We start from the raw sequence: 12,302 nt of genomic DNA on the forward strand, positions 1-12,302 counted from the left end.
TGCAGACCTATCCGCTTTGGCCAAGAAACTCTGGATGTTCTGGTTATAACACAAGATCTCTCTGAAGGCGGAATACCTTCCCGGAAAGTCTAATCTTTCTGCGGATTGGAACTCAAGATTCCTTTCAGACCTTACCAATTGGAAACAACGCAAATGTTTTCAATATTCTGTTTCACTTTTGGGGTCCACTGGATGTGGACTTGTTTGCCAGCAGATTGACTTTCCAACTTCCGAAATATTTCAGCTGGATGCCAGACCCCGGAGCCCTGGCATTGAACGCCTTTCTCCAATCCTGGTCGAACCTTCAGGGCTAGGCCTTCCCTCCCTTTGCTATGATCCAAAGGGTTCTACAGAAGGTCAGACTAGACCAATGTACTCTGGTTCTCATACCCCCTTTTTAGCCTTCTCAGGCATGGTTCCCGACAACTCTGGAACTGTCCTGCGACATCCCCTTCCTCATTCCAGCGAGCAAGGGTCTGGTTTCCAACGCAGACTGAGAAGACCACCACCTAGTCACTTCAGAGAATTTGAAACTTCTTGCTTGGAAAGTGTCAGGCAATCCAACGAATGGTCTGGCCTTTCGCCATCAGCTCTCACTCTCCTCGGTGAATCATGGGCACCCGGAACGCACTATAGATACAATAACATTTGGAAAAAATGGGTTTGTTGGTGCATGGAGAGGAACCTGGATCCCGTGGAAGCTCCTATCGTCAATATAGTTAATTTTGTCAAACAGTTCGAAAGAGGTTTATCTTATAGATCTATTAATTGCTACAGATCAGCAATCTCTGCTGGTCATTCCCTCGTCAATAATAAGACTGTAGGTAAAAACGTTATTATTTGTAGAGTTATGAAAAGCATTAGACTCAAAAGACCACCTAGACCTAATTACCAGACCATGTGGGATGTTAAAGTTATCTTAGACCTTTTCGCTGCTTGGCCTGATAATGCTTATCTTAACAGGAAATGCCTCTCGTTTAAACTCGCTACTCTTTTATGTTTAATCTCTTGTCGTAGAGTTTCCGATGTCAAATGCCTAGATATTTCTTATAGACAATATGATATGTTTGGAAGTAAATTTGATATATTTAGAAGGACTAAAACCATGTCAGACTCTACTTTCTATCCTCGTTTTGATCTTTGCAAAAGGCTGTGTGTCATTGACTGTATGAAAGAATATGACTTTAGCATCTAAAGAGCGAAGGTCTTTTATTCTGAACAACTCCTTATCTCTTTGGTTAAACCCTTTAAACCAGTTTCTTCCTCGTCTATTGCTAGATGGGTCAAGTCAGTTATGAACCTAGCTGGTATTGACCTTACTAAATTCCAAGCACATTCTCTCAGAGGTGCTATGGCAAGCAAATCCTTCTGGTCTGGCGGTAAGTTGAATGATATCCTTAAAGCGGCTGATTGGTCAAATGCTTCAACCTTCGCTAACCACTACTGTAAACCTACTGAGCATATGTCTGATGTTGTCCTTCAGGGCTACCAACATGCATAATGTGGCCTCCGGTCTTGTAATGATATTGCGATTCTCCTATTAACATGACTAGAGAATATAGATTTCATTAAAGACATGGAGGCTATCATCCCACCCGTCCCTCCCTTGGACGGAGTAGCTTTTGAACTGTCTTTATCATTTGCTTTATTACCATATGCTTATATTTTGTTTGACTTTTGCGCTAGCTCATGGCGTCTTTTACATTCTCATCTTTCTTTTCAGATAGCTCCACCTGATGTCCTGTTGCATTCCTTATCCTGCTTCAGAACTCTCTCCATCTTCAGCCTCAAGATCAAGCTGGATTTCTCCTTTGAACTTCTCTTACCTCGCTTCATTTAAAAGAGGCAGTCTGTTTCTGTCTCTTGCCATTTATATCTTGTGCTCACCGCATTCTAGAACTGTTTTCTCTCTGTGATGTAGTGTGGCTGCTTGTGATCTGCATTAAAGGATTAATGCATAATGATAGCCTCCGTGTCTTTAATGAAATCTAGATTCTCTAGTCATGTTAATAGGAGAATCGCAATTACTACAGTTGCTCTAAACTTGTGTTAGAAAAACACTCCCACACCGGAAGGGTGGTGGTGTTCTCCCAGACATACACTGTGGTAGCTTGGCTCGAGTGGTCAGGGATCAGGCACCGTGCTAAGCATACGTCATACCCACACAATAACCATGCGTGCATCCGTTCCAAAAACGACACTACACCTTAAAAAATTATACTGAAAATATATCTCTTTATCTTCTTTTCTCTTAGTTGCTGATTAAATAAATAATAATACAATCACAGTACACAAGGCTTTTCCTGTGGAAGGGTAAGTCAAATAAATAATACTTCAACGATTCAATACATAAGGTAGATCATAAATAATCAAGGCATAAATATAAGTGCATTACATAAAAGGCAATTAAATATTATGAGGCAATAAATACTGCGAGACAATAAATACTGTGCGACAATAAATACTGTGAGGCAATAAATAATGTGAGGCCATAAATAGGATGAATACAATAAATACAGTGCTCTCAATAAATAATAAAAACCAACAGTGACACTTGAAAATCAGTTCACATTCCTGAGGTACTATGGGATGATTTGGCCCAATCCCAGCTTGTAGAGTTTTGGATGGCCTGAGGGGTGTACTACTTGGCTTGGACAAGGCTGAGGCCTAAACTGAGGTAGATCAAGGGGGAATCTAGAGATCTGCCTCTCCCACACTACACAACCCCTCTGTATTAGTCTCAGCTCACCCCTGGCACTATCAAGCTGGTTCCAGCACCTCTCTAGCCTCTAGGATGGTCTCTTAGGGCTTCACAGGGCCTTAGACGCCCTCTATTCCACTTACTGCCCTTTTTATGAAGTTCCGACGCCGCCCGAGTCGTGTCGACGCCGTGAGGCGGTTCCGGTTCGATGTCGGCGGCCTCGGCTCAATGACAGTTCTTGTCGACGCCGGGAGGCGGTTCCGGTTCGATGTCGGCGGCCTCGGTTCGATGACGTCGGGCGGTCTTGGCTCGATGTCGACTTCGGGCGGCTCCGGTTCGATGATGTCGGGCAGCCTTGGCTCGATGTCGACTTCCGGCGGCTCCGGAGTGCGATCTCCACTCCCGACCTCCGGTGCTCCTTTCCTCAGGTTCCGGCGACTCCGGAGTACGACCTCCACTCCCGACCTCCGGCACGATTCTCTTCAGGTTCCGGCGACTCCGGAGTGCGATCTCCACTCCCGACCTCCGGCACGCTTCTCTTCAGGTTCCGGCGACTCCGGAGTGCGATCTCCACTCCCGACCTCCGGCACGCTTCACCTCGGTCTCCGGCGACTCCGGAGGGCGGACTTCACTCCCCTGTCGATGCCGCACACTCGACCTCAGGTGACTTCCTCCTCGACCTCTGGTGTCTCCACGACCTCCGTCGGCGCCCTCTCTCGACCTCTGGCGGCTCCGGGTACGACGTCTGCTTTCCAGTCAGCGCCGCTTCTCCACCTCGGGCTCCAGGTCTCCAGGCTTCTCGACGTCGGACTTCAGGAAGGTACCAGTAACCAGGTCAGGAACTTGCTGTTCTTTACTTTTAAGGCCTGTTCCGGCTGTCCAGGTCCTTAAGATGGTTTTTCTTGCTTTCTCCCACACAGGGCTCCAGGCTGGGCTCAGTCAGCAGGGACTAGTATCAAGGGTGGGTTTGTGGACCCCACTCCAGGCACAAGTTACCACCCCTGCTGCCTCACTCCTTCAGTTCTGTGCTCCTCTCCCTTCACCAGTCAGATTCCAACTGCCAACTCCAACTGCCAACCTGGAGATGCCTTCCCAACATTCTAAACCTGCCTCTCACTGTCACAGGGTTCTGGAATGTTCTGGAAGGTGCTGGAAGGTGCTGGTAGGTTCCAGTGATGTCACAGGTGACAATGGGTGGCCTCCATTTTGTGCTCCAGGCCCTCAGACAGAAGTTCCAGGGGTAGATAAAATGGCTCCCTGAATCTGCATCAATACTAAAAAGTCTGGTGGTTCCCAAAAAGGAAAAAATACTAACAGGGTTTGAGGCAAAAGTGGGACAAAATAAATAATGATGAGGAGGGACCACCCAAAGGGCTGACAGGTCTAACATTATGTATACAAGAGTTGTTCGTATTCGTCGGAGGCTTTATTACAGAATATGACTGCACCAAAGTCCAGATTGCTATGACTGCATTATCTATTTGCAAACTTTAAACAAACTGAATAAAAAAGCCTATGCAAGAAGGATTCCGTAGCCGCAAATGGGGAGAACGCACTTCTTTTGCCCGGACAATTAACAAATTAACCAGAAGACCATCTAAAGCGACCAGAAACCTGTTTTTCTTTCCTGACTAGCAATAATGCTCTCTTAAGTGTTCGGGCTCAGGTCCAGGAACCTCTAGTCAACTGTTTCACAGTAATGTGTTTTTTCCAAATCATAATTTGTACTATGAAGTCAGCCGACATCATCAATTTCATTAGTGTGGCACCTGTAGCTTTTCCTCCATTGTTGACATTGAAGGCAATTTGTGTGAGGGCAGTAAGAAAACGGTGACGGAAATCTGGGAAAACAATTCAGACATGTCTTGTACAAAGGACAGATGTGTCCCTGAGCATCAGCATAGCCTGGCCTAAAGCTGTTCAATGTTCAAAAGCATTCTCGGCATGCAGCTCGCTTGTCTTGCTAAACTGATGAGAATCATTAAGGCTGTTTATATTAAAGTTGCTTTATGACACAGGAATCATGTGTTGGTAAGGAGCGGTGAGCTTAGAGTTATAGTACTAAGGTCTCAAATACTTTTTCTACAGCAGTTGTAATACTTTCTTCTTAAACTGGGAATTGAATATGCCAGTGTAAGAAAGTGCCCTCTTTTTGCTGAACGGCTGATTTACTTTGACTGAGTGTGCCCTAGCCTCCTGCCAAACAGGTACCCAGGGCCTATGCTCTTTCCCTAAAACTGCATTAAAAACAAAACCAAATTGCCACTCTCTGGCCAGAGGTCAGCCCCTGGTAAATGTTACCAAAGGTACCCAGGGAAGGCCTCTTAGGGTTGCAGCAGTCAATGTACCACCCTTAGAGAGGAGACACACACACACACACACACACACACACACACGTCAGTGGGGGATTTAATGAAAAATGCTCAGAGGGCATCTTAGAGATGCCCCCTGAAAAATGACCTAACACTAGTGTCAAGGCTGAGTTGCAGCTCACCAGCTGCCACCACCAGACATGTTTCTGGACCCCTGAGTCGAGAGCTTGCTGCTCTTGCGGGTCTGAAACAATGCACATCCTAAGACGAGGTGCCAAGCCTCCTCCTCCAGGATGGGCAGGTCCACGAAGGGGAAGCTTCAAAGGCTTGCCGCTTTTGTGAGCTTCCCTGGGCCTTTTGCTGCTTCCAGTAACTGGTCCCCACTGGTTCCGACCCCCCTTAGGGCGAGAGAACGAGCTGGAAAACCAAGTGAGGTGTGCCCACCTTTGCCAACCCCAGCCCTCAGGTGGGGGAGGCAAGGTGAAGCACAACTCTCAGTCCCCGTCATCTTGCAGATGTGGGGACACAGCCAACCAGAGTGAGGCATATGCCCCTCTCCCACTGGAGGGTGGCATAATAGGGGGTGTACTGTTCTTATCCCAGGGAAGGAACCCATTGGTCCCAACCTTTTATTTACCTGTAACATCCCGAAATCTAGTATTTAGGGGTCACCCCAAACCTTGCCTCTTCAGACAAGAAACGACCAAGAAGAATAGAAGGACTGAACAGATGTGCCGAAGCTGAGAAGAGGACGACGCCCACTGACTTGGCCCCAGCCCACCTGGCCTGTCCTCACCTCGACCCTGCAGAAGCGAAACTCCGGTGTGTTCTGCAGCCAACAACCTCAAGAACCCAGAGGACCTGCCCTGCCTTCCACAGAAAAGACTGTCTCCCGTGAACACAGGATTTTGGTCACCCACAGACTCTGGCTACGGCCAAATCCGCGAATCTGCGCCACTCTACACCCGTCGCCCACGGCCTCAGTTGCCCAACACCACGAGGAGATCTCCCTGGCGATCCTGATCCGAGATCTGGTGATCTCTGACCTGCCTCGATTCTCCCAGCGAAGCCTGCAGCCTCTTTCCGGAGACTCCCCGCGACAGCGACAGGAGCTAGTAATAGACACTAGACGCCTAAAGACACCCATGCACCCAAAGCCCCACGGCCTTGGGTGGCCCAACCGACAGTGTTCCAGCATCGCCAGGCATCCCAACTTACCTCTCCAACCGGTGGTCACCTCCAGAAGATCTTCCTACCTGAGCCTGCAGTCTTTGTTGCAACCAGAGAATCCCCATTGAAATCAACAGGGCAACCAACGCCAAAACAGCACCCTGCACTCAGCTCCCCCTGTGCCACTGTGGGTGTACTTTGGGTGCTAACTCGGATCCCCCTTTGCCCTGAGCTAAAAACCCCAGGAGCTTTGCTCCCACAACCTTGTGGCCTGCTCGTAAGCAGTCACCAACCGGAAGTCCTCTATCCCCCATTTGATAATACTGGGCCTCAGCACCTTGACCCTGGGGGAACCCTTGTTCTAACCCCAGAAACTCAACCCCAAAGACTGAATACTTACCTGCTAACCGATAACTTTATTTCTCTCCATAGGAATCCATTGATAGTTTTTCTCTGAAAAATGTTTAAAAAGTGTGAAGTTGATTTGTATGGAAACCTGAAAAATACTGATTGTGCATAACTGATTTTACTTACCTTTTCTCTAGGGAATGTCCCAGCGTGACATCCAGGCATATCACACAGAGTAGAAAAAGTAACTTAAAAAGTAGTCTAAAAAGTAACCTGTACAGTAATTTCAATACCTTGATGTAACTTTATTTCAAACAACTGCATTTTAACTTGCATTTCACTTGTAAACATTGCATAATATTTTGCAAACCATTTATTTCACTTACCTGTGCCATGCTTGGCTTGGTTCTAGAAATAAAATAACGTAATATTTTTATACAAACAAAATTGGTCTGAGTTCAGTCTTTGAGTGTGTGACATAATTTGCCGACTGAGTGTGTGCAACAAATGCTTAACACTACCCTCTGATAAAGCCTTACTGCTTGCCCACACTACCACAAATAGAGAGTAAGTGCTATCTACTTTTACCTCTGCCTACCTTTGGGGTTCCACTGGACTCTGTGCACACAATTCCTCATTTTGGTACAGTATATACAGAGTCAGCTTCTTACAGCCAGTTCATGCTCCCAGTGGCCAGAATTAACTGTAGGAATTGTAATGAGCCACTCTCAGAATCCTGAACTTTGACCTACAAGGATTTGAACTGCAATCGTAAAAGGACTGTGCTGGTAGGATATTAGTGCTGTTGGAAGAGAAGGGACGGAAAGTACCATTGGTAACCATCTTCAAAAGAGTAAACTAAGAAGGAAGTAGGCAGATTACTCCAAGAAAAGAATACAACACTGTCATGTCAAGTCAGCTAGGCTTCCTCACAATGTACTGCACTATCAGTTAGCCTCAATTATTTTTTTCAGCTAAGATGAGTGAGATTAATTGTTTTTTTCAGGTCTCTGAGCCCTCCATGTTGTGCAAAAGAAGTGGTATTATCTACACAACCATTATTTGATTTAACCCTGTTATAATTCTAGTGTCAATTATCAATTATGTCTTTGACGCTGACCTGAGACTCCATATCTGTTGCGGTTTATATTTAAAGGAGTGGTTTCAGGTCTTCATTTCAGGATCATTTTGTTTCTACTTTTTTCATAAGATCAAGCGGCTCAACAAAAGAGTGTTTTATATCACATGTTTAATAAATGAAGTGCCCTAGCTGAATTCCAGAGCTTTTAGTTTCGCTACCAGTTTGAAGAATCACCTACTTCTTACGGTCTAGGTCGTAAAAAACTGTAAATATAATTTTTAATCTAGCAAGGTGTGCTTATGAAACAGATACTTAAGGGCTCATTAGGATGGTAGTCAGGCAAGCATCCAATCACAATCCAAGCAGGATTGAGATTGGCCAACAAAGAGTCGGAGGCCCCACACGCCATATTTTGATCAGACCACCGTGTAGACAGTCAGAAACTGCCTTTTCCTACTGCAGCCCGGAAAAGAGCCGTAGCACAAGCTGCAGTAGAAAAGAGCATTTTTCAAACATCCATGCACAGTTTGCCAGGCACCATTTGGTTATTTTAGGGATCTGTTTAATGTGTCTGTGTTTTTGATATACAGCTCTCCGATATCGAGGGATGGTGGTGCTGGAAGGGTAAACGTTTGTCAAATGTATTTAAGGAGTTATTAATATTGTTTGAATTACATTTAATGTCACATAGGATCTCTGTATTCACTGAATTAGCAAAATGCATTTGCTGACTTTTGGATAACAGACATACATTTTCACCAATAGATCCATTTAACATCTCAAACACATTTGTAAGTAACCAAATCAACACAAGGATTGAGTTTCACAAAAAATACTTACTATAATATCTGTAAGAACATTAGCAGCTAGATCAGGCTTCAGGTTTCCACATATAACGAAGTCGGCAAGTTCATACAGTACCTGCTGGATTGCTGTAAAACAATTAAAAATAACCTATCAAGTGGTAAGGCCGCAAAAATCTTACAGAATTTAAACATGGACACAAGAAATGTGCAGCGCATACAGTACAGCAGGCAATTAAATGTGTCAACTTTATGAACAAAAGATGTTAAACTTTGTTTGCTCCAGTGCTGGCATATTGAGAACATTTCAATATGTAAGCGACCCTCTGAGTGAGGAGGATCATGCTATGCAAAGGGCATTAAAATATATCCATCACTTCATTCATCAATAATAAATTGGCAGCATGTAATATCTACTGCATATGTATTGCAGAATCATGCAGCCAGATTTGACTATATGGCCGTATACGTGTTTCAAAGAAAAGTAATTATACGAAAAGTTCTGTGGCGGCTAAATATTGTAACATCACTATCCAAGCAAATGATTAATTCGGAATGGCCCCATGTGGCTTGAGAGCAGGCCATAGTAATGAATATGCAGCTTTCACTGTCACTGATGACATCCGCACCAGCAATAAAGACCATCCCGGCCTCCTCATCCTTCCAGATGTAACTGTAGTCTTTGACAAAGTTGATAATAAAATTCTGCTTGACGTTTTGAAAAACAGGATTAGTCTTGTGATAGGATGTTACAGTGGCTCCATTCCTATATCTCAGAATGCCCACAAATTGCCAATGCACAACCCGATTTATCCACTCAAAGTATTAGGTGTATAACTTCTCAAAATGTTTCTCATTTTTGTTAGAATAAACATTTTTCCTTCCTTTAAAAAATTGTCACTGCCATCATTTATATATTGCTGGAATGTGGCCATGTTTGAAATTCATGTTTTCAATCGAAGCAACTTTTTTTGCAATTCTAAAATTCCATTTATGAATATTTTACTTGTTACCCTAAATGTGCCCTTCGCTTTTTCTGTAATTATTATATTGTAGGAGAGTGGCATCGACTGCATAATTGCCCCCAACTTTTTGCTGATGTTTTGACTGTTTTCTGACTCTAGCCAGGCTGTGGCCCTGCTATCCAGGACCCCAGCCTATCTGCTTCCTCTCTAAACTGATGCGAGTACCCTAGGTACATACCAATTGGATACTGAGGACACCCTATTAGCCCCTTGTAGATGGTACCCTAGGTACCCAGGGCATGGGACCCTCAGAGGCCTACCAGGGGCTGCAGCACTTATTGTGCCACCCCTGGGACAGCCATACAAACTGACACCACCAGACCACTACTGTAGTCTGGGTAAGGTGGTGCTTGCACCCCTTACAGGGATATAGGTATCCTTAATCCCACTTAATACAACACATATATCCTCATAGGTCACCCCTAAGGCAGGCCTTGCTAATACTACAAGGCAGGGTGCTGAGATGTGTGAGGGGGAACCCCTACCTGAGTAGAGCCCCTCTGCAACCTTCATTAAAACTATTGCTGGGTTGTTTGTAGTGCAGCCATACCATATACTCTTAACCGCATTATAAGTAATCGCGATAGCGTGATAACTTGAGTGGCTGCACAGAACCAGGTCATGTTTGGTGTCAAACATGTAGGAATCATACCCCCAATCCAGCCATGAGGGGTGATGTGGTAAAAGCGGCAGATTTTAGACACCAATTTAAAAGTGCACACGTAGTACAAAATGGATGCTACCCGCCACCCACACGACGCTGGCTGCCTGTTGCTGGGCAGAACTCCAGCCACGGCAGCTGGACAATAGGGATCTTGTTGCAGGGAGGTGTTCCCACCTCCCCCGACAGACTATGTGGATTGGAACTGGTTAGGTGCACCATAGGATGTCTTTCAAACTTGCACATAGGCTTCTCCAGTGCCTACTTCTGCATACACCGCCTCAAACCGGTTCAGGGGCATCCTGTCCCCTGCCCAGGCGGGAAAACACACAAAGGGGAGAGGGTGTAGCCACCCTTTCCCGCCTGAACTCTCATTGGTGGGCCCTGATTCAGACACTCCCCTAATCTCTGGATAAAGGTGGGTGCAGGGTCCCCAGAGCCTCAGATTAATCTTGGACTTCAAAGACTTGAACCTTCGACGAGCTGCCGCACAGCTGAATGAAGAAATCTCCCTTGGGGTAAAGGAGTTACCCCCTGCTTGGCAGGCACCTGAAACACTGCAAGTGACCCGGTTGGAACTCCGCTGCTCCTACGGACATCGAAGACTTCTACCTACCCTGAGGTGGGTTTCAAAGCATCCCAGAGGCCAGTGAGTGTGCACAGCAAAGCTCAGCACCCTGGTCACTGGCTAGTGACCCAGACTCTGTCCCCTCTGCTTTCAGGTCCTTTCCTTCAAGATCTACATCTTCAATCTGCACAACATCGATGACGCTTCACGCCAGCAGCAGTTCACCTTTTTCCATTAAAAACAAGATCGCGACCCGACATCGAAAACGACCTATGCACTCTGCTTCCCTGGGGCAGGTAACAGTGGTACCTCGGTACTGTCGTGGGTGTGGGCCCTCCAAAAACTTAACTCTAAGCTCCTGAACTTGAACTCCTGCTAGAAGTGTCCAGCGTGGGGGTTAAGGAAATTAGAGGTGTACTATGGCCATCCTAGTGTCCCACTTCTAACACTAAAATGCAGTTTGAGGCAGGTGCTTTACCCACAAACACGTAAGACAGGATTCTGGTAGAATAAAAGCTAAGTTTTCCTCAACCAGACAGCAGATGCACTTGAACTTTGTTGGCATCCTGTTCTTGCTCATTGAAGTGCACCCCACGTATTATATGTACAACAACAACAGACCAATTTATCAGGACATGGCACTTCAGCAGGATTTGGCACTGTAACTTCAAAAAAGGCCCACTGTGATTGGAACCTGCCTGGCTGAGGAGACAAAAGAAGGGCCCTGCTGAAGTATCAACTAACATTTGACTGCGACTCGGAAGGTCTCTTTGAAGTGTGTCCCAAGTGTCATATGAAAAATCCCAGTAGACCTAACAATCCGAATATGACACTAATGTCAAAAAGGATTCCGACTGCCACACCTGCATATTCTGTCAGGTTCAGTGGTCATCTCTGCCCATTCAGGTCAGCCTATTTGCTCCTGGAAAGCATTTCACACAAATTCAAATACTAATCACTGGTTGGCAGATGTGGGAAAGCAAAATTTAGCTTTAGCCTCCAGGGACTTAAGGCAAGGAAAGAGTAACTCACTAAAAGATATTTTTCCGGAATATCTAGAAAGGAACCTGGCCATTTAATAGGGGTTTAATAGCGATTACAAATAGTTGCTGAATACGTTTTGTAGCTGGTCCCACTATTGAGATACAACATTAGTATATAATAATGTGTCTCAGTGTTATTTGGACAGGTAGAATCTTCAGTTGAAAACTGCACATGCAGGCTTCGGAGAGTAAGCCTGCAGTAACATTTACACTATCATGAAGTGGATGGTACAATGGGGGCTGCAGTGGTGTAGTCTACCAGTGACATTTAAGTTACAGGCACTGGGTGTAGTTTGTATGATGTATATTAGGGACTTGTTATCAAGTTAAAGTATGCAAGTTAGGGGTATTCCAACTTTATAATGTTGAAAGGAGGACAAACACGTTACCACTGGATTGCAGGGGTTAAGCACACAGAGTTCTACAGCCAGAAAAAATATAGGGCCCAGCAAAAAGAGACAAAACCCAGGAGACCACACAGAAAAGGTGTATTTTCTGCAGTATGCTTTACCAAAAAACTGTTTGCGTGACTAATAAAACAGTTTTAATCAATGTTAACCCATTCAATTGTGAGGGGGATACCACCTGTT

General features: G+C 45.3%; 1 protein-coding gene across 2 annotated transcripts in view; it reads right to left on the bottom strand.

Moving 5' to 3' along the window:
- THOC2 (THO complex subunit 2) overlaps positions 1 to 12,302 on the bottom strand; it is a 1,568,999-nt gene that overhangs the window by 1,432,013 nt on the left and 124,684 nt on the right. For both annotated transcript variants that reach the window (XM_085608126.1, XM_085608125.1), the window contains exon 3: positions 8,453 to 8,544. In XM_085608126.1, the coding sequence (XP_085464252.1) occupies positions 8,453 to 8,544 (92 nt within the window). The remainder of the gene's footprint in view (positions 1 to 8,452; positions 8,545 to 12,302) is intronic.

This window comes from Triturus cristatus, chromosome 5_2 (assembly GCF_964204655.1).
Source record: "Triturus cristatus chromosome 5_2, aTriCri1.1, whole genome shotgun sequence".
NCBI classification, from domain to species: Eukaryota; Metazoa; Chordata; class Amphibia; order Caudata; family Salamandridae; genus Triturus; species Triturus cristatus.